The sequence below is a fragment of the Jaculus jaculus genome, chromosome 3 (assembly GCF_020740685.1).
Source record: "Jaculus jaculus isolate mJacJac1 chromosome 3, mJacJac1.mat.Y.cur, whole genome shotgun sequence".
Classification (NCBI taxonomy): Eukaryota; Metazoa; Chordata; class Mammalia; order Rodentia; family Dipodidae; genus Jaculus; species Jaculus jaculus.
The window spans coordinates 136,235,069-136,257,531 of NC_059104.1; the positions used below are offsets into that span (position 1 = coordinate 136,235,069).

Genomic DNA, 22,463 nt, shown 5'->3' on the forward strand with positions numbered 1-22,463 from the left:
TGTAGTCCCCTCCCCCACAGCTCTTTCCTCACCCTTAACCTCTCAGCCTTCTCTCAACTAAGGAATGCACTCTTTTAGTCGGTATGCACATGCATCTCAGACCAGAATAGGGCCATCATTCTCATAACATACATTCTCACTATATTTCTAGATTACTTACCAAGGAGAGAGGCACCTTGTAGTGGCCTTGGATGCCTTCCCTGAATCCTGTGTCTGGAAGCCCTGTGGATCAAGTTAGCAGAATGAGAAAATCTGCCCCATCATGCCTTGACTTTGCTTGAGTCCATGACTGTTCATTCTCCCCTCCAAAATTTCCCCTCGATGGTTTGCTTCCTCCCCTGTCCACCAAGCATTGTCTCCTACCTGGGCCTCTCTAGTACCTCCTGTGTCACAGCTGCCTCTTCCTCACTTGCCCTGTCTCCTCGTGTTATGGAAGCCATGATTACCAACAACCACTGAGTGTTCACATCTGATGAGTGGACATTCCTTTATAAAAATCCTCCAATGGAATCAAGCATGGTGGTACACGCCTTTAATCCCAGCACAGGAAGAGGTAGGAGGATCACTGTGAGTTCAAGGCCACCCTGAGGCTACATAGTGAATTCCAGCTCAGCCTATGCTAGAGCAAAACCCTACCTTGAAAAGCAAAAAAAATAAAATAAAATCTCCCAATGGTTCCTCAGTACTCTCAAAATCAACCAGCATCTAACAGGGTCTAGATTCAGCAGACAGCTCCAGGCTTATGCTGGCCCTTCTTCCTACTCTGACTTCCTGTCCGTTGGCCTAGTAGCAGTGCCTGCTTTCAGTTTCTCCTAAAAGGCCCTTCTCTATACATTCCAGGCCAGTAGAACCCACCCTTCATTTCCTTCTCTGCTTCCTCTCCCCAGTTGCTTTGCATTCTCCCATCATTCTTCCGTACAGCGCCTCATTTGATACAGTAAAATATTCATACGTATATATCTTATGGCTACTTAATGTCAAGCTGAATTCTGTGAGAGAAAGGACCTTCCTGCTCATGATGGAGATTGATAAGTAGATGCGAGGTGGCTTGGTCATGGACCAGCTGATTCCTCTGACTACTAAAGGCCATGTGTCCTTTCCCAGTTTTTGTCTGTCTTCCTTCCATGATACAGAATCACTGCATGTCCAGTCACTAATGCTGTGCCTCACTGGCCTGTCCCAAGTCACACACGTCAGTGGGGTTGAGTAAAAGGCACACCTCATGGTCCCTGACTGTGCTTGGAGATTTTAGCAGACTCATGCTGTCATCCCAAGGCTCCCTCTTTGGAGTCCTTGTCAGGATATAAAAGTCGCTTCTTCCTCAGGTAGACACAACAGTGCTAGAGCACATTGCTTAGAGAGCACAGTGCTGGCTTGATATGTTATGCGAGAAAATCCAGACTCCCATCCTTGGCACAATCCAACCATCGACAAGGCTCTCGTGGTTTCCTGTGCACAGATGAATGTGCTCACTGGCACTGTTTAAGCTGTGTGCTTCTCCTGGGTTCCCGGACACCCACACCTTCTTTTTCCCTATGTCCTAATGATTCTGCAGTCTCTGTGCTAAGTTTTTCCCCTCCGGCTAACACAGATTTGTTTCCAGTTGTCATCAGAACTTGCCTTTTACCTTCACACACAACCACCTCTATTCTCTCCCAGCCCCCTTCTAACCCCTAGTCAGGCTGAATCTACAATGAAAGCTTCATTTAGGAAAAGGAGTCTCCAGCATTTCTTGGCATCACTGGATCCCCAAAGCCTGACAGGTACATCCCATGGGAAAGCTGCCAAACCCAGTACTTGCATTGATGTGACTCTTGCTCAACAGATTTTGTAAGGTGAAGTGATGGGCTTCACCTCCAGGCAGGTCTTGATGGAAAACCTTGTCCTTCATATCCCTTAGTGTGTCACACTTGGCATGTTACACAATTGTTCTGCCTTCAGCGATCCTTCTTTCAACCTAAGATTCTGATCTCTATCGCATCAACACTTTTATTTTGCCAACCACAGCCCCTAACCCAAATTATTGCCAACACAGAAGTAAAATCCTTCCCGCTGCTTCCTGTCTGTGGTGCAGGAGAGGACACACCTGGGCCCTGTGCTGTGGGAAGTCTTCTCACTGACCCCTGCTTGAGTTGGCTGTTGAATTCAGCAGTTTTCTTGTGCAATTGTAATTGTGCTTTCATCTGGAAGATCCCAGATGACTTTCAGGAAAACATGTAGGAAGTTGACATGCCTTTTACAGGGTTTTCTTCTGCATATCTTAGTGTCTGTAAAAAGTAATATCAGGAAATGCTGTTTTCTGACCAACTTGTATTTTTTATGTGAAAATGAGTGAGAGAGAGAAAGAGAGGGAGAATTGATGTGCCAGGGCCTCCAGCCACTGCAATTGAACTCCAGACACGTGTAGCCCCTTATGTTCATGTGCAACCTTGTATGCTTGCATCACTGTGCATCTGGCTTACGTGGGACCTGGAGAGTCAAACATGAGTCCTTAGGCTTTGCAGGCAAGTGCCTTAGCCACTAAGCCATCTCTCCAGTCACAACTTACATATACATGTGGTTTTCCAATATAGGGTCTCGCTCTAGTCCAGGTTGACCTGGAATTCACTATGTAGTCTCAGGGTGACCTCACACTCACAGTGATCCTCCTACCTTTGCCTCCTGAGTGCTAGGATTAAAGGCATGTGCCACCATGCCCAGCATCAACTTGTACTTTTTTTAAATTACAAGTTGGTATAAATAAGTTGGATAAAGCAAGCAAAATGTGATGACATGATGAAATGTTTACTTTTGGTTTTCTGACTGTTCTAAGAGAAGAGAAGGCCCTGAAGGATGACCTTGAAGTTCTGTTCAGTTCTGAGAAATGTCAGAATATCAGTGTATACAGAGGGAGGAGAGCCTGGGCCCAAAAGGGTTATAGTTAGAGGGCCACCCAGATCCTAGGTCCACCATTGATGAGCCATGTGACTCAGCAAATCTCTTTCCTGCTGCTCTGTGCCTCATCTCCTCCCGTGTCAAGTAAAGGAGAAAATTGTATCTATGTAAAGACAGTGAAAATGAAGTCATCACACCCATAAACAGTGAGCCACTGACAGCCAGGACTCCATAAGTGTTAGCTTCTGCCCCAAATGCCCAGTGGAAATGGATTCCAGCAATAACCTAAAGTGGGTATGTAGCCCAGGGTCCTTGCTGCATTTTCTTTCATACTTGATACTGTCTCTCCCACCGCCACATCCATGGTCATCTGCCTCTGATTTACCTAGAGGAAGACAACCCATTCTCTGTGAAAACAGGGAAGTGTCCATCCTTGAACACAACTTCCTAAAGAAGCACAGATTTCAAACAGCTTGGGAACTTTTAACCACACACATTTTTGTCCCTTTCTCAGAAAGCTATCATGATCCTGAGAGAGTCCCTGGAAGCCAAAGTGAAAGCATTTGGTGACTTCAGCCCGGAAGTGGCAGAGACTTACCGGATCCTGGGTGCGGCTGACTTTGCTCAGGGGAACCACAGTGGGGCATACAAGAAACTGAGAAAGGTAAAGTGGGAGCCAGCATTGACCCAAGGCGAGGCTGTCCCTCCCTCTCCACAGTCACGTTCTCCCATACCCCATACTCCTTTAAGCAAACTTTATGGCTTATTTAGGTAAGACATCTTCACTTTTGTAATAGATCAAAGCTGACACTTTTAAGATAAAAAAATTCCGCTTAGATACCTACATTAAAAAATGGACTGTCATTTATTTTTGATCTTGCAAATATTTTAAAACTTTACATACTGGGCTGGAGAGATGGCTTAGCAGTAAGGCATTTGCCTGCAAAGCCAAAGGACCTTGGTTCAATTCCCCAGGACCCACGTAAGCCAGATGTACAAGGGGGAGCATGTGTCTGGAGTTTGTTTGCAGTGGCTGAAGGCCCTGGCGTGCCCATTCTTCCTCTCTCTGTCTCTCTCCCTCCCTATCTCTGCCTCTTTCTCTCTCTCTCGCAAATAAATAAATAAAAATAAAGTTTAAAAAAAACTTTGCATACTATAATTTATCAAGCCTTTTTTGTTTGTTTGTTTTTTCAAGGTAGTGTTTCACTCTAGGTCAGAGTGACCTGTAATTCACTAAGTAGTCACAGGGTGGTCTTGAACTCACGGTGATCCTCCTACTTCTGCCTCCCAAGTGCTGGGATTAAAGGTGCACTTTTTTTGGTGTGTTCCTTCTGTATGCCCAGTTTACAGAGAATTCTTTTAAGTGAAAAGTTTCTTCTGGTCTTCCTTTTTCTGTTTTGTACTTTATTTTGTGTGAATAGTATGAAGTATGGATGTGTCTAATGTTGTTATTTTCCCCAAATACCCAGCAGTACCAGGAATCCACTGAATGGTGACTTCCCAGCACCATATCATTAATTAAAGAGCCCATCTAGGCACCAGTTTAAGATTTAACTGAATGCTTCATCATATACGCCATTCCCATATGTACTTGACTTTGCTTCTGGATTTCTGTTCTGTCCTGCTCATCTGTTTACTCGCATGCCAGTGTTTCACATTTTTAGTTACAGTGATTGTATAAAATGATTTAATGTGAGGTAGTATTAGACAGCTCTCATGATTTTTTCCCTAAAATGTCAGGGTTTCTAGATATGTAAATGTTTACATTTCTACATGATGTTTTTTTAGATTTATATAGCTACATAGACAGTTTGCTCTACTTTTTATTTAGTAAGTCTTTTATAGATAAATATTGGGAGAACTGATTTTTTTTTTATGATATTGAATCATTCTGCCCAAGAGCAAGAGATAGAATTGCATTTGTTCACATCTAAAGGTATTCCTCCTAAAGGCACGACATGTTATTGTTTATTTCTACTTTCATTATTACTATTGTAAGTAGAGATGTACTCACTATTATATATTTTGGGTTATTTTGTGTACATAAAGATTATTGGATTTTATATGTTAATTTTAATTTTATAGCTTTCTACTTTTTAGTTCTTTTATTGCTTGAGTTAATTTGAACATTGATTCTCTCACATTTTCAAGGTATACTATTATGTCAACTGCAAATAAGTATCTTTTTTTGTTTTTCATTTCCATGTCTCTCACTGACTTGTCTAATTGCACTGGCTTGTGTCTCCAGCACCATCATGGGTAGTAGTGAAGACGAGGGGGCTCCTTCCCTCTAGTGATTCCTCACTTATGATATGCTGGCTTTACAACTAAGGTCTATATATTTTATCATGCTAAGGAAGTTTACATCAATTTCTAGCTTCATAAGCCTTTTTAACTTAGAAATAAATACTGAATTTTGTCAGTTTTTTTTCCAGAATTAGCAGAAATTAGATGATACTTATTCTTAGATTTACTTAATATGGTATATTTTGTTATAATATTGAACTATCTTTGTATGCCTGAGACAAATCCTACTTAGTCATAGTGTATTATTTTATTAGCATGATGCTGTCTAAGTCCATTTTGTGCTATTATAACAAAACACCAGAGATGAAGTAAGTTATGATGAATAGAAGTTTATTTCTCACAGTTCTGGAGATAGGAGGTCCAAAGTCAAAGAGGTGGCATCTGCTGAGGGCCTTCTTGTTTTGGTGTTCCAAGACAGAAGGACAAGAGAGGGAGAGGGAGAAAATGGGGCTGAACTCAGTCTTTTATAATGGACCTACTCTGAAGATAACAGCATTAATCTATTCATGAAGGTAGAACCTCATTAGCCCCACTTCCAAAACCCGTGGAGGTAGAAATTAAATTTCTAATACATACAACTCAGGGGCATTTCAAATCACAACATATTTTTAATTTACTTATATTTACTTTGGATCTTGGCACCAATATTCATATGTAATATTTAAGTATCAGTGTTGTCTTTGCTTCAGAAAAATACTTTGGAAGTTCACCTTCATTTTCATGTACCAAACTACGTAGTATTTTAAGGCTAGTCCTGAGAAATGTTTTAGACTTCTGTGGTGGGGAAATTCCTTTAAAATTTTCTCTATTGATCTTACACAATAAGTTAATTAAGGTTTCTATCAATAACAGAACCATTTTGGAAAATTTCATTATTCCAGATAATTATCTCATTTACATTTTCAGAGTTTTTTGTAAAAAGACATACAAAGTAGTCTCATGTTTTTCTTAATACGAGAGAGTGAGAATGAGAAAGAAAAAGAGAGAAAGTGGAAGAGAGAATTGGCACATCAGGGCCTCCAGCCACTGCAATCAAATTCCAGACACATGTACCCCCTTGTGCACATAAGCAAGCTTTCATGCTTGCATCACTTGTGTGTCTGGCTTATGTGGGACCTGGAGAGTCAAAGATGAGTCCTTAGACTTTGCAGACAAATGCCTTAACTGTTAAACCATTTCTCCAGCTCTCGTGTTTTTTTTTAATTGACACTTTTAATAGTTTTTTCCATTGTTATTTTTTAGTTTTATATTTAGATTTTTCTCCCTCTGTCTTTGAGTAAATTAGTTAGTGGTTTGTCAAAGAGGTGGCATCTGCTAAGGGCCTTCTTGTTTTGGTGTTCCAAGACAGAAGGACAAGAGAGGGAGAGGGAGAAAATGGGGCTGAACTCAGTCTTTTATAATGGACCTACTCTGAAGATAACAGCATTAATTAATTATTTTTTTCTAAAAAAAAAAATAGGGGCTGGAGAAATGGCTTAGTGGTTAAGCACTTGCTTGTGAAACCTAAGGACCCTGGTTCAAGGCTTGATTTCCCCAGTATCCACATAAGCCAGATTCACAAGGTGGTACATGCATCTGGAGTTCATTCACAGTGGCTGGAGGCCCTGTTGCGCCCATTCTCTCCCTCTCTCTATCCCTCTGCCTGTCGCTCTCAAAATAAATAAATTAAAGAAAAACAAAAAAAAAAATTAAAAATAGAGGCTTCCTCTTTCCTTCTCTTAATCTAATACAGTCTCTCTAACCTTAAAAAAAGAAAATTTAATCTCATATATCTATTCTTTTCATATCCCTTTTAAAAAAAATGTTTATTTATTTAAGAGCATGAAATAGGGAGAGAGAGAGAGAGAGAATGGGCACACCAGGGCTTCCAGCCACTACAAACAAACTCCAGATGCATGTGCCACCTTGTGCATCTGACTTACATGGGTACTGGGGAATTGAACCAAGGTCCTTTGGCTTTCCAGGCAAGTGCCTTAACCACTAAGTCATTTCTTCAGCCCCTCTTTTCATATTCTTTATTTTATTAATTTATGACTTTATCTTTAAAATTGTTGTTTGTATACCTTTATGAATTGGGAAATTAATTTTATTTTTATTGATTAGTGTTTATGGCTATGAATTTTCCTCTTTATGTTGCTTTGGACATACTTCTTAAGTATTATCATGTTATGTTTTCATTATATCAATTAGTTTTAAAGTACAGAAGCCCTGGTAATCTCTGAGTTACAAAAGTGGCCAAATCTAAAGCATTAATTTCAGTTCTAAGTGGGTCATCCTGTAAGTCATGTCCTTTTCTGTTCCTATGGCTTCTGAACCTGCTTTGAAAAGCAGCAGTTTTGATGGCATGTATGGTACCATATTTGAATGAGATGACACATATTTGTTATGTTAGTCAGTACGTAGTTACTAAGCACTTTTCATTGTCCAGTTCCTGAGCTATGCCAAATCTGAAGTGGGAGACCAGAGACCCAGGAAAATATGTTCCTGTATTTGTGAGCTTCAGATCTCATTAGGAAGGTATATGCCAAATTTAACTTAATCATTATTCATGTGTCAGAGACATTATAGTTGGGGCGAGGTGAGTCAGGAACGCTAAGAGCATCATTTTCTATTTCTTTCCATCCCCCCTTCCACATATATATGCTGTTAAGACATTTGTGTATGTTAACTCATTTAAATTCTGCAGCAACCCTCAGAGCTGGGTACCTCACAGAGGGGAACTCTAAGGTAAGTGTCCTGGCCTTGATCACATTTCTAGGAGCAGTTGGGAATGGATATTGAGCACTAGGTAGCCTCTATTGTGTAGGTCACTCAATACTCTCATCTCTTTCACTCCTTAAGTTTACAAGTGCAATTTTCTTTTAGAACAAGATATTTCTAAGATGCAAAAGTACAGAAGTCAGTGGCATAGAACAGAGAATGCCAAGCACACAGGTGTCTTTGGTTTGCTACTGATAAAAAAAAAAAAGAAAGAAAGAAATGAAACTGGCTCAGGTATGAAGGAGTCAGTATTGCCATGCAGTTTTCCAACAAGAGTGAAGCAGTCAAATGACCACAGGTGGGGGTGCAGCTGAGCCTCTGGAGGACTTGCTTGGACAGACCAATGCTAAGACGGTACACTGCCACTGACTCCTCCCTGTCTGTCTGTACATGACCTTCTCCTTTCCATCAAGGGGCTGCCATGCCCCTGCGCCTTTTCTTTATCTCAGCTGAAGGATGTCAGGGGGAGGCTTCTAGGGCAGGACGGTGTCTAGTATTCACCCTTCACCACGTAGCAAGGCCAGGAGAATAGTAGGCTGTGAGATCAGGGCATTTCCAAATAGCTTGAAAGCCCACTTGGAGATGGCACAAGAATCCTAACCCCATAGTGACAATACAGGGGCAGGGTCACCACAGCCCCTCCTTATGCCAAGAACACTGCAGGAATAAAGCAGCTTCGGCCTCAGCCCCATGTTGCAGAACACATGTGAAGTTCCACGGTACAAGTCCAGACCAGGATCCTGGGAAGGAAGACGTTTAGGGAAAGTAGTTCTGAGAAAAGGAGTAAGTCAACTAGGAGAATCAGGAATTCTGTGCTTGGGAGATGAGATGGAAAAAATGCAAGAGAGCAAAGTATGTTAAGAACAAAAACTGCAAGGCAGTGGTGGATGGTCTATACAGGAGGCACCAGGGAAAGACATGGGATAAGTCCCTGAAGACCAGGATGGATGTGCACAGAAACCTGAGCAGGGCCACACAGGCCTTCATGCTGTCCCTGTAGGCTCCTGGGCCAGGCCCCACATAGGCTCAGGACAGTTTACCACTGCCAAGTGTGGTTGGTTCCTTGTCTTCCGAGAAGCCTTGTGGGCCACACTGTTGGAGCCCTGGCCTGCAGAGAAGGGTTCTGGGATGTTAAGTCAGTTCTTCCAGGGCAGGCTGCTTATAAGTCATGCACAGCTCTTTGCGTCATGCTGGTGGTTGGCCTAGTACAGACCTTGAAGCTCCTATATCTGTATCACCTTTCCATCATCTTTGGAGTGGGCCAGGGACCTAGAAATGGGCATGTGTGTCATTGTCTTCCCAAGGCTCATTCCCTGCTGTGGCCCATACTACCACCCAGCAGTTAGTAAAAACCAGCTCAGCTTATCATGTTGCCCAAAACCTGCAGTGGAAATTGATGTCCTTTCTTTTGGTTTGGCTTTGGGAACCATCAGTTCTGAAAACAAAGGCTCTGACATTTTAAAGCTCCCTGGCCATTTGCCAGTATGGGTGGAGACCTGTATGTTTGAGGATTGTGAGGGCATGCTGTGGTACAGGCAGTTCTCAATTTCTCCACATGATCCCAATGTCAGGACAGAGCTGGCTACCCTGTGAACACCAGAGCACAGACGGAGACTTTAAACATCTTTCCACATCCGCTGCTGCCTGGAGTTTCTCAAATACCATATTGAGCACCAGGCTTTGTGAAGCCAGCTACTTTCTAAAGTGATTAGCTGAGTGTTTCTCTTGTTTTTATCACAACAGCTGCAGTCCCTGAGTTTTCATCTCGGCAGCAGGAGTCCACTGAGTGTGACTTTTCCAGATGTACCCTTCTGTGCTGAATGGTCCAGGCATGGGCCCAAGGGCAAGAAAAACAGGAAGACTCCAGAAACAAAGCCCACAGTGGGATTAAATTACTGAAAAGGAAACCACATTATTGATCTGTCTTTTAAAGGCATCTGCCCACAGGGGAAAATTGGAGAACTCTATAGGCTCCAGATGGAAAGTTCCACAGCAAAAGTTCACGTCCTTTTGAAACATAGAAACCTGGTTTGTTTCTAGGATGTGGATCGTGGCTAACATTCCCATCCGGGTGATAGATTGCAAAAAGAATTCCTGAAGGCTCTTTCCTAGGTGGTCAGTAACATACTTAGGCCAAGTACGCTGACGTTGGGTTGGATCCAGCTTTGACCTGACCTCGTTCCTGATGCGGCTCTGTCCATTATTTCAGCATGCAGCTGTAACCTTCTGTAAAAGAAGGACATGATTTGTGTGACCCCTTTCTCCTAAAACCCTCAAAGCCTGCTGTAATGACTCTTGAAGAAACAAGCTGCAACATGGAGTTTTGTTTTGTCTTTTTTTTTTTTTTTTTTTTTGAGTCTGGTTCTCGTGTAGCCCAGTCTGGCCTTGAATTTTATATGTAGCCGAGAATAGCCTTGAGCCCCTGATACTCCTGCCCCCATCTCCTAAATGCTGGGAATATAAGCATAGCCCCAGCCTGTTTATGCAGTGCTGGGGATTGAATCCAGGGCTTTAGCCATGCTAGGTGAACATTCCCCCAGCTGAGCTACATCCCCAGCTCAGAACCATGGTTTTTATTTATAGGATGTAGACAAGAAACAAAAAAGGTCTTTCATTTTTCTGGATCAAAACCAGAGAGCAAGCCATGCTGCCCTTGCCGTGTCCCATGGTTCCTGCAATCAGCCAAACACGGGCCTTCTTGGAGGCAGCATTATTTTAAGGGCCACTCATGGATCCAGGCCCACCAGCATTTGCTTCACAGTGGCCCACCTGATTCTACTTTCCCTTGAGCCTGCATAGTGTTTTCCTTGTTGCCCTGGCTATACCAGGAAATCAAGAGCCAAATTTAGAGTCCCCAAGGAGCCACCATGCCAGCCCCCTCATTTTCATGAAGTTGTCTTTGGCTCTGACTTTCCTTCTTGTCTTTGACTCACTGTTGGGCTGGAGCAGCCCACTTTAAAGGAAAAAATGGAAGGTCATGGTGATGCTCATTTCCCATGGAAATTCCCTTTCCCCCTGTCACCGTAAAGAGGTCTTCTTAGACCTGGAAGCACTAGTAGATGAAAGCTGTTAGCAGATGGACTGATAGGAAAATGATAACTCTGATATTCCAAGGAATCAAGGTCACTCATTCTTAACTTACTGAAGGGACAATATGGAGCCTCTCATGCTTTTTATTTTTCTCCCTTGCTTATGATGGACTTGTGGCCATGGAAACTCCAGGATCCCTGGTCACAGGTTGTCCTGGCATCATCAGCTGTGTGAGAGTTCTGTCTCAGGCCCCTGGCCTCCCAGGCCCACTTCCTCTGTGCACTTACCGTCCCCTAGAAAGTAGATGGGCCGTGGACCCAGAGCCCATGGACCGCCGGAACTCTTAGTACAGCTTTGCACAAGCATAGTGCATTAGAAATCCTCTGTTGGCATTGTGACCTGGAGGGGCACAAAACTTTGGATCTGGGTCAACCATATTGGCCTCAGGCTAACTGGTGCTTTTTCGGAGCTGGGTATGGGGAGCATTGAGCTGGTAAATGATAGTCAGGCACAGAGAAGACCCAATCTCCATCTGTGTAAGTCGAGTATCACCTTCAACAGGCTTGTTGCAGTCAGGTTCACATTGCTGGCAAAAATCACCCAACCAAGAGCAGCTTGTGGGATAAAAAGGGTTATTTTGGCTTTCAAACTCGAGGGAAAGCTCCAGGATGGCAGGGGGAAATGATGGCATGAGCAGAGGGTGGACATCACCTCCTGGCCAACATTAGGTGGACAACAGCAACAGGAGAGTGTGCCAAACACTGGCAAGAGGAAGCTGGCTGTAACACCCATACAGCCACCCCCCAACAATACACTGTCTCCAGGAGGCATTAGTTCCCAAATCTCCATCAGCTGGGAACCTAGCATTCAGAACACCTAAGTTTATGAGGGACACCTGAAGCAAACCACCACAAGGCTGAAAGGTAACAGCCACAAATGGCTGGTGTTGATAGCACAATGTCTAGAAGGACCCATGGGGATTGATGAGCTCCAAGGTATTAGGGAGGTATGCTAAGAAAAGTGAGCTCAAAGACCTGGCTTTGGGAATGCCCTACTCTGGCTAGCTCTTCTCTTTAGAAGAGAAGCCCTGCTCTATGTTTGGGTACACGGAGGAGCAACTGGGCAGCCAATCCTGCTGATGTCCTTGTTCTCTAAACATTTGTGTTGCAGTTGTCCTGGAGAAAGATGATGGTAGCTTGCTCCAAGACAGTGGCCAGGGAATGCAGCAAAGTCGTGAGGGAGTCGAGGGATGTCGATCAGGATATAGAACCCACAGCACTTGGCAACATGGAGGTGAGGAGAGAGGAGATGGCAAGGATGGTATTCACACCTGGGGTTGACACCAGGAGATACTCAGGGGACAGCCTTCTGAGAGGGCCACTCAGAGCCACTGTGGGAGTGGCAGTGCCTGGGCCTCCCCCTATCTCTCCAAAGTCTCCCTTACCCACCTTGCCTGTGTTTCTCTCATTGGAGGCTAACCCACCCACCTACCTACCGACCAACCAACCTACCACAGTGTCAACCCCACTAAGTCTTTGACATGGTGGTCCTCCTAGGAAAGGATCAGAAGGTGTGTGTGTGTGTGTGTGTGTGTGTGTGTGTGTAAGAGAGAGGAGAGGGTGGATAGAGGGAAGAAAGAAGGGAAGGAGTGAGAAAGAAAGTACAGGGTTTGTATCCCAAACACTTGTGATTTCTCTTCCCTTCGCACTTCCATCCTGACAATCTCCTTCCTTTCCCATGGTCTTCATCTCCTGACTCACCATCTTGAAGTTCTTAAATGCAATGTTTCCTCCTCATAATGGTCTTTGATGACCCATGATTTGTCTACCACCCACCATACTAACTTTTACTCTTTATCCTGGCCTCATACTGTTCCTCCTCTGTCTCTTCTTACCACAGGTTATTATGTCATGTCTGTATGTTTCTAAGTGTCTGTCTCCCTCTCACAAGGGGATCCAAGGCACATGTCCACCCTGTCACTGATGCGCAGGGTTGGCATATTGCAGGTGCTCTGCCTACAGTGCTGCAGGAAGGAGGGTGATGTGGGTTCACACAGAACAACGATGGTTTCAGACTGGCTAGGAAACCCAGCCTCACCCTATGTGTTGCCTGAGGAACTGTTTTGGTCCATTTTTCTGTCTGCTTTGCAGTCATTAGTAAACATGCATGTATTTATATGTATTCTTCAAATATTAAAGACAATTTACACTTGCACATGTGATGGTTCCCAAAATTTTCCTTCCTCTTCATTTCAGCCTTGGTAATCAACATGAAAACAAAAATACAATTCAGAAGTTTCTGTGTAATTTCTCATGTGTGAAAAAAAAATAATCTGGCATCTGATGAGGTGTCAAGATGGGAGTGATTGCAGGTCTTCGACATTAGAGAAATTTGACAAACTTACCTTTCTCTGGTTTTGTTTTTCATTCACACAGGGAAAATTCTGGTAACAGCATAACACACTTTGCTTGGACCCTTTCCAGGGGTGACAAATTTGTCTCTCTCAATTTTCTATTATGGAGTAATGGAGCCTTGTAATTTAAATGTCTCATTAGCTAGAGCCCTGCTGTACTGCCTTTGTTAATAAAGAGGCTCTGCTCCATGGGCACTGTCCTTGTCTGACATTCCAGGTCTTCAGCTGGAAGGCAAGAGAGGAAGGGAAATCCCACTTCTCGGAGCTGCTACTAGGAAAATGGCACTAAGTAAGTGCCACCCATCTTCAGGGACTCCCCCAAAATATACTTCCTTGTGTGTTTGGTTTTTGTAGTAAGTCAGCTAACCTCCATGCCACAGCTGCCCCTGAGCCATCCAGTCTTCACTGAGAAGGTGTCAGCCCCCAGGCACAGAGGTCAGCAGTGGCCAGGAAGACAGCAGGCCATCAGACAGCTCCATCCAAGTTTCCTGGCTCTCTTAGAAACCATGAAGTCAAGTCAAAAATAACTTTCAAAGTTTGTGTCAGACCCTTGAGATTGTCTCTTTGCTCTCCTTGCTTTATGAGTAGCTCCTGAGAGAAAGCACAGATAGTGGATAGCGCTCTTTCTATGTGAACTCAACTGGAGAATGTGTTTCCAACACTGCTCATAATGGGTACAGCACCTGGTGGGTCATGGGAGCCCTGTGTTCTACCCAAGTATCAGCTTGACCACATATTTAATTATTTTTTCATTTTCTTATGTGCCAGGAACTGTACCAGGCTCAGGAACACAAAGGTGTCCCCTTTGGGAACAATCCACAGGCTAGCACAAAAGTAGGCATTCACTGCTATCTCCTGTAGGGAAGGAAAAGCTCCCTTTCTGGAATTTAAGGAGTAAAAGAAACACACAATCCAGATTATAACTTCTCACCACCGATGCCAGAGAATCCCAGCAATACTATGGCTTCCTAACACTTATCTGCATGCTTTGACTCTCAGCTTATTCTTTACTTCTTAAATCAAGGAACAGTCTGGTGGCTGATTTCAAAGAAGGGCTCACTGGCCTCTTAGAGCCATCAGGGACAAAGCATGCCTTCATTTCTGGCATAGAGTGCTCCCATGTCAAGGTCTGAAGGGCTTCCTACTGAGCTCTATGCATGTCCAAGCACCTGGCTCCCCCTTCGCAGTTGACATTCACTGACTCTGACTCTGACTCTGACTCTATCATTATGTTTCTACAAAAGAATCAAAACAGTAACTTCACACAAAAATGCTGAGGCAAATCCAACTAATTGGAGCAGAACATTGAAAAATTCAGTTTGTGTTCCTTAGATAAATATACAGCTATTGAAACAGCTTCTATTACAAGCTATAATGCTCATTTTGCTGGTTAAAAAATATGTCACAAAACAAACTAACAAAAAAAGGATTTCACTGTGCACTTACTGTAACTCACTGGGCTTCACCCCTTACCTGTCATTGCTCTGCTTCTCTGAAGCCATTTTCACTTCCTTAATGTCACCTGTCAAAATGCCAGCTGGGATGTACTTCAGTTGGTAGAGTGCTTTCCAAGCATGCACAAGTCCCTGAATTTATTCACCAGCCTCGTTTAAACTGGGCATGGTGATTCATGTCTATAATCCCAGTTCTCAGTATGTGAACTCACACACTAAATTCAAGGCCAGCCTGGGCTACATAAAAAAATAAACAAGCAAACGGTCAAGAAGCAATTTTGAGTCTTTAGTTGCAAAAGATATAGTCTCCCCGTGAGGTGAGGGTACCATTGTTAGAACTGAAGGGATTCAAGTACAGGATTCTACTGATGTACTTGCCCTTGCTGATGTTACAAACTGCAGGGAGAAACAATGGATCTTCAAGATTTCCAGTTGAAGACAGTTCCAGTCTTTTCATTAGAACTTCAAAGATTAGAAAAAGTTAATTTTAGTTGAATTTGTTTTTAATGCTTTAAAGAAATGACTTTTACCAACCTGAAATCAATAAATATACAATTTAAATACTACACTATGTCATAGGACATATGTTTTAAAGATTTTTTTATTTTAAAAAGGAAGAATTTTAGAAAATGTAGAAAAATACAGTGGTCTTGAATCTCCTCTATTAATGCTTTTGTTTATTCCTCTTTAATGCTTTTCATTTGTTTTTTTACTTAACTGACATTGTATTATACATTTTTGCTGATTTGTTTTTGAGATAGGGTCTCATGCAGCTTAGGTTAGCCTTGTCATATAGCTGAGAATAACCTTGAACTTTTGATCCTCCTACTTCCATTTTCCTAAGGCTGAGATTATAAGTGAACGGCACCTGCTGGAATTACAAGTGCATACCACCATGCCAGGTAGTGTTATGTATGCTTCATGTTAGCTTTCATGTAGCCCAGGCTAGCCTCAAACTTTCTATGTATAGGTAAGAATGACCTTGAGCACCTGACCCTCCTGCCTTCATGTCCTCAGTGCTGGAATTACAGGTATTGCCAGTTCATGTGGTGCTGGTGATAAAATCCAGGATTCATGCATGATAGGCAAATGTTTTAGCAACTGAGCTACATATCCCTAGCCCAGGAAGTATGTCCACAACATCATGGTCATCCTTAGCAACATAGGGAGTTCTAAGCCAGTCTGGGATACATGAGACCCTGTGTCCAAACAAATAAAAATAAAATAGTTAAAATTTTAAGAGATCTGTTGAAATGTAATTCAGTTAATGAATGAACTAGTTTTTCCTGCCTTGGTGCTTGCCTGGCCTCTCTGGGTGTAGGATCTTTCCCTGTCTCATATTTGACATCCCTTTGATCTCTTATTTCAGCTAAACTTTTTTTGTCTTGATATCTCTTTCTTTTTTTCTCAATCTCTCTCTCTCTCTCTCTCTCTCTCTCTCTCTCTCACACACACACACACACACACACACACGGGGGGGGGGAGATATAATCTTTTATCCCCTCATCCTGGCTGTCATTACTCTGGGGCCCTCCTCAGTGGGGTTATGGTATTCAGTGTGAGGTCATGAAGACCTCAGTCAGTCCCTATGGGGTAGTGGTAGGATCATGTCTCAGGGTATTCCTAGCCATTCTGTGGCTCTTACAATCTTTCTGCCCCCTCTTTCACAATGTTCCCTCAGCCACAGCAGGCCTGTTGGCAATCTGATTTAGTGTTGAGTTCTTTGTAGCCTCTGGATTTCTGCTTTGATAGGTTTTGATTGATCACTATCACCATCACCCTGGAGCTGGTTGTCAGGCTAGTAGTAAGAGCAGTATTCATGTCACTGCTTTTCCTCTGTGATTTTTCCTGAGCCCGGGGAGATGTGGTAGAGGTAGCCCATCTCATGGCAGGCAGTCAGCTTTTTGTCTTATTGATGGATCTTGGCTCTCATCCATTGTCTCTTCTATCTGTAAAATAAAGCAGGTTTTCCAACCAACAGTGAGAGTATCAGCTGGAATTTGAAGCAATATCTATAGGAGAGATAGCTCTGTGTGTGTGTGTGTGTGTGTGTGTGTGTGTGTGTGTGTGTATACACATGTGTATGTAAGGGAGGAATGTATATTACTACCTGGAAACAAAGCATCTTGGCTGGGTCTGATGATAGCAAGAGGTCTCTAGGGCTTTCTGTTGAACAGGGTCACTTCATCCCAACCCATATCCTTTTCTACTAACATAATGCTACCAAAAAAGTGATTTGCTCAAGTCATATCAATTACCTTCTCATTCTGCCTGAGAATTTGTGACTCTTTACCCAATTGTCTCTTCCCTAGGAAATTAGGGGCAAGAGAGGAGACTCTTCAATCATCACAGAGGTAGGATGGAATCCTTCCCATGTTGAAGATTCTAAGCACCATCTGTTCATCAGAGTGAACTGAGACCTCAGACTGTCTCAAATACTCACTATACTGTCAGTAAAATTCTAATGCCACAGTGAATGAATTAACACTAAGCCGTGCTGACTTCAGCTTATGTCAAAATGAGCTGCACTAGAGGCACTCATCAATATGTAAACAGGGATGCTTGGGTGGGTTTAAAATTAGTCCTGCTCTTTTAAACCCAGTGAAGGCATCCCTGATCATAGAGGAGTAAAGGAACTTTGTTCCTGCAGGAAGAATAAAATCTCTCTGCCTGGCAGTAGAGAGGGGATGTCTGACTGCCCATTGTCCCTTTCTCAGTGCCTTCCTATCAGCTAAGCCAGAAAGGAGGAAACTTTGCCTCCTTAAGGCAAGGTCCACCCAGGCTTCCAAGTGATACATCCCACACTGAGGGCTGGAGTAGCCACCCCTCCCTTTGAAGCACCAGTGGTTCCTGACGCTCCAACATCACACAGGTGATTGGTGGAGAAAGGCAAGCCCAAGCTCCTGGAATGAGCAGCTTATTGCCAAGGCCAAGCTAAAGCCCAGTGCATAATATCTTAAGATACATAGTCAGAGGTCTGTTGTAGGGAAGGATGGGGTCCTCACACTTGTAGAATCTGAATTATGTAGCACTAAATGAAATCATAAAGAGAGTCTGTGACTTCTTGGTGCTATCTGATTCAACCAGGACATGGTGAATGTTTTCAGTTGTTTTAAGAAAAAATAACCTTGTCTGATGGGGCCTTCATCCAGGGGACAACCATATTCTCAGATTCCAGAACCACATTTTCAATTCCTTAGATTGAAACAATATTCAGACAGTTTTGATGTTTTCCAGTTTGGCTTCTTGTATTCTAGTTTTCTTGAAGACCTAAAGATGGCCAGCAAATCCAAATGGATAATCTCCAGCACTACACCTCACATCTTCACTTTCTTTGATTCAAGCTGTTTAACTATTCAGAAATCTTTAAAATTATATGAAGAAATAATTCACATATATAGGTATAATATAACAAACATGTGTGAATTCACTATCAATATAAGAAACAAAAGTTAAAAGTTGAAGTCTCTTGGGCTAGGGAGATGACTCACTGATTAAAGGTACTTGCTTCCAAGGCCTGACGGCCTGTGTTCAATTCTCTAGTAACCACATAAAAGCTAGTGGCAAGAGGCACTGGCATGCCCATTCTCTCTCTCTCTCTCTCTCTCTCCCTCTCTCTCTCTCTCTCTCTCTCTCTCTCCCCCTCTCTCTCTCTTTTTCTCCCCTTCCCCACTTGCAAATAAATAAAAATATTTTGAAAAGATGAAATGTCTTGTAGACTTATCCTACCCTAAATCGTAGTTATTTTGAATAACTTTATTTATGCTTTTCTTATTTGACTAGTTTCATTTTTCATGTTTATTTTCCATGCAACAGTATCCACTTTCTTTAGTTCTCATTTCCTTCCTGACTTTACAATCCTGACCTTCATCAATGGAGATATACATATATTGTCTATACCAAATATGTATATTCTATATGTATATATGACATTATACATAGGCATATCACTATTTAGTTTTCCATTACTAAATATTACTGAAGTATTCTACAATGGTATTACACTAATCTTATAAAACACCATCAATATACAAAATCCTGTAAAATGGTTTATGTTGGGCTGGAGAGATGGCTCAGTAGTTAAAGGTGCTTTCTTGCAAAGCCTGATGGCCTGGGTTCAATTCCCCAGTACCAACATAAGCCAGATGCATAGAGTGGCACATGCATCTGGATTTTCTTTGCAGTGGCAAGAGGCTCTGGTGTGCCCATCTCCACTCTCTGCTTGCAAATAAATACATAAAATATCTTTTAAATAGTTGTTGTTATCTGTCTTTAACAAAGCTTGATATCATCAGTGTAATTCTTGCAACTTTTGCCAAGCTTACTCTTTAGTTTTGGTTTGTGTTTTTAGTTACACGTGAGATGAAACTTGTTTATTACATTTTCAACTCTTTGAAAATGATTTTGATTGGGAAGTTTGGCATTTTCCTATGGTTATATTCCACCTGCCTTTTCCTTTCCATCCCTGAAGAGCTTGTCTAAGCAATACCTTCCTACTCAAGATCAAAGGGAAATTCTGATGTCCTCTATATTTTTACATAAAAGCTCCAAGTTTTGCATTTCACATTTAACTCAAAATACTTCTGAACTAATTTTTGTGTTTCATGTGGGAACATTCAGTTTTCTTTCATGTGCAAAGGCGTGGTCCTATGCTGTGTTAGTGGTCCGTCTGTTCCCCACGAAGCTACTTCCATTACCTGCTGAGCACTGAGTTCTCTGCTTCTCCCACTTGTCAGCTTGCTCATCCCAAGATGGGGAGCATGCTGTCTTAGTTGCCATAGTTTTATAACAGGTCAGTAAAGTAAGCTTTTCCAGCTCATTTTTCAAAATTATTTTGGTCATTTGGCACATCTTTAATTTTTCTCCTTTCTTCGAGTTTGCTCTGATCTAGCACAAACAATAAAATATCAAGACTCAAGCAAGCCAAAATCAGCTCTGGGTAATCAATAAACTGATTATTTGACCCCTGAATCTAAGTAATCACTAGGAACAATGAGCATATAAAGACCACACAAAATAAAGTATCTATTTATAAAAACAGAACAATTTCTTTTCCTATCCTATAGTTAGGCCCTTTAAAAACAGAAAGAAGGCTGGAGAGGTGGCTTAGTGGTTAAGGTACTTGTGTGCGAAGCCTAAGGACCCAGATTCAATTCCCCAGAACCCATGTAAGGCAGGTGTACAAGGTAACACGTGTATAAGGCTGGGCATGCACACAAGGTGGCACACGTCTCTGGAGTTCGATTGCAGTTGCTGAAGGCCCTAGCATGCCAATTCCCTCTCTCTCATAAATAAATATATACATACATAAAGCAGAAAGCAGAGACTACTCTGTTCAGGTACCAAGGTACTTGTTTGTACTCTTTGAAAACACTATTTTTAAGTATACTTTTAGATACAGAGGGTCCTATGAAATAGTGATATACTGTACATTTGTTTCTGGATTCCTCAGAAATTCCAAACCAGAGGTCAGGCTGTTCCTAGAAGGAAACTCCAGAGGTCACTGATTCCTCATTGATTCCATCACTGCATGGGACTAAGAATGAAGGAAAGGGACTTTATTTCCCTGTAGTCTTTCCACAACCTCATGAGGTCTCCTTGGTGTTCCACAGTGTCTTGAGATCCAGACGCTCTTGTATGGACCACAAGACAAGAGGACCCTGGCCACCCAACAGAGCATGGATATCCTGTCCAAGTGAGTCAAAATCTCTCACTCTTCTCTGGGTATCACAGCCCTTCACGATTCTGAAGCTCAGAGGCTTGTTCTAGAATCTTCTATGGAAAAGTTTTATTGGTTTCCTATAGCTTGCATATTCAAATGTGAGTCCCTCTGAAAAGCTGCCCCATAAGATATCTTGCTTGCCCAGATATTAGAAAGGAATTTTTCAGAAACACACTGGGTTTCACCCTCCCACTGACCAGTCCCCTGCACATTAATGCACCGATTAGAGAGAAGGCATAACCTTAAGAACTCTACTTTGGATTTCTCTCAGCTCTTGGGTAATTCTCAGGAATAGAGCTAGAGTCCTTTCTCAGCCCCTGAGGAGAAACCCAGCACTCCCTGAGAAGAGTCCCCATTTCATAAAGCCTATATCCTCCTACAGACTGAGGGCCCAGGTCAGGGAAGTGCAGCAGTGGCCTGGACTGGAGGCTCACAGCCAGCCAGCAGGGGTACCATACCAGCAAAGACAAGGCAGTGAAGCTTCCCGTGGGACCTTTACCGTGCTCTCTTTTCTTGTCCTTCTATTGAGCTAACCAAGGACTGACTACCTGCACCTCGCCAGGATGGCTGCACAGAATTCCAAGAGGAGAAACATACCTTGTGTTTGAAGCACGTGTGTGTGTGCATGAGTCGTCTCTCATCCTCACCCCCTTGACTTCTTCAGTGCAGCAAGGGCTGGGTGGAGACTGTCTCAACCATCTTCTATTTGTTTGCAGGACCCCCGAAGTTGCTGCGAAGCCAAGGCAGTCTCTGAAGACCAAAGTGGCATTCTGCACCAGTGTCCCTCAGCACACTGTGCTAGGGAAGGCCAGGCCCAGTGTGACAGACTGACACCCCCACGCACCCCAAAATAGCTCTAGGACAGCCAAGGTGCTGCCATGTAGGGTGCTCTAAAACTAGAAGGTGGAATTTAACAGTCATTGTACAGATTTTAAGGCTATTTTACTCCAACACGCAACAGTGATAACCATGAGTCCACAAGCCACATTTTTGCCAGTGGATGCCCTTTCAGATGTTCTGGTGCTACTGCGACTTTTCCTTTTGCCAGCTAACGGCTTTCCTTGCCAACAAGAATTTTGAGCCCACCTGCACTGCTGTGGCTGAAACACTTCTCTTCAAAATCTTGGAGATTGTCACAGGAAAGTAGACCTGGGATCCACTTGTGCATGGAGCCTCTGCACAGACCTAGAGCCGGACTAGGAGCAGTAAGATTCTGGGCAAAGTCATTATTATAGGAAAGAAGTAGAAATAATGGATAAAATGAGAAGAAAATTCTAATAAAGAGGAAGCTTGTGCTAGTGTCAGTATGTGCTGCTGATTTAATTTTTTTAATCCCCGAGCGTGTGAATGACGGGAGCACACAAATGGCACAGCATGTGGAGATGGTGCTCTTGGTCCTTGCCTTCCACCTCAAGATAGGGTCTCCTGTTGGCTGTGCTGCACATAGCAAGTCCATGAGCTTCTGGAATTCTCCTATGTCTGCCCCTCATTTTGCTATAGGAGTGCTAGAATTACACACGTGCACTACTGCATCCAGCTTACATGGGCTCTAGGGTTCCAAGATCAGGTCTTTATGCACAGCAAGCACTTTACCCACTGAGCAATCTTCCCAACCCCAGTATATTGTTAAAATGAATACAGGAGCTGGGAGAATAGCTCAGTGCTAGACTATGTGCCTAGCCTGCATGAGGCCCACTTTGGCTTGAATGTAAAATGTCCTTCATAGGCTGATGTGTTTGAATACTCTGTTCCCACCTGGGAATGGGCTTCAGAGTGAGGCCTAGCTGGGGCCAGTCTTGAGAATTATTATTATTATTTTTTTTTTTTTTTTTTTTGGTTTTACGAGGCAGGGTCTCACTCTAGCCCAGGCTGACCTGGAATTCACTATGGAGTCTCAGGGTGG

General features: G+C 42.9%; 1 protein-coding gene across 3 annotated transcripts in view; it reads left to right on the top strand.

The window, feature by feature from the left end:
• The window catches only part of Ttc23 (tetratricopeptide repeat domain 23), a 91,075-nt gene extending 69,211 nt beyond the window's left edge, over nucleotides 1-21,864 (top strand). Inside the window, exons 9-13 of one of the 3 annotated variants that reach the window (XM_045146432.1) lie at nucleotides 3,389-3,538; nucleotides 12,142-12,264; nucleotides 17,151-17,192; nucleotides 20,451-20,533; nucleotides 21,277-21,864. In XM_045146432.1, the coding sequence (XP_045002367.1) occupies nucleotides 3,389-3,538; nucleotides 12,142-12,264; nucleotides 17,151-17,192; nucleotides 20,451-20,533; nucleotides 21,277-21,391 (513 nt within the window). In that variant the 3' untranslated portion in view covers nucleotides 21,392-21,864. The remainder of the gene's footprint in view (nucleotides 1-3,388; nucleotides 3,539-12,141; nucleotides 12,265-17,150; nucleotides 17,193-20,450; nucleotides 20,534-21,276) is intronic. The other 2 variants (XM_045146433.1, XM_004658075.3) reach the window with 2 other exon arrangements.
• Nucleotides 21,865-22,463: the final 599 nt, after the last annotated feature.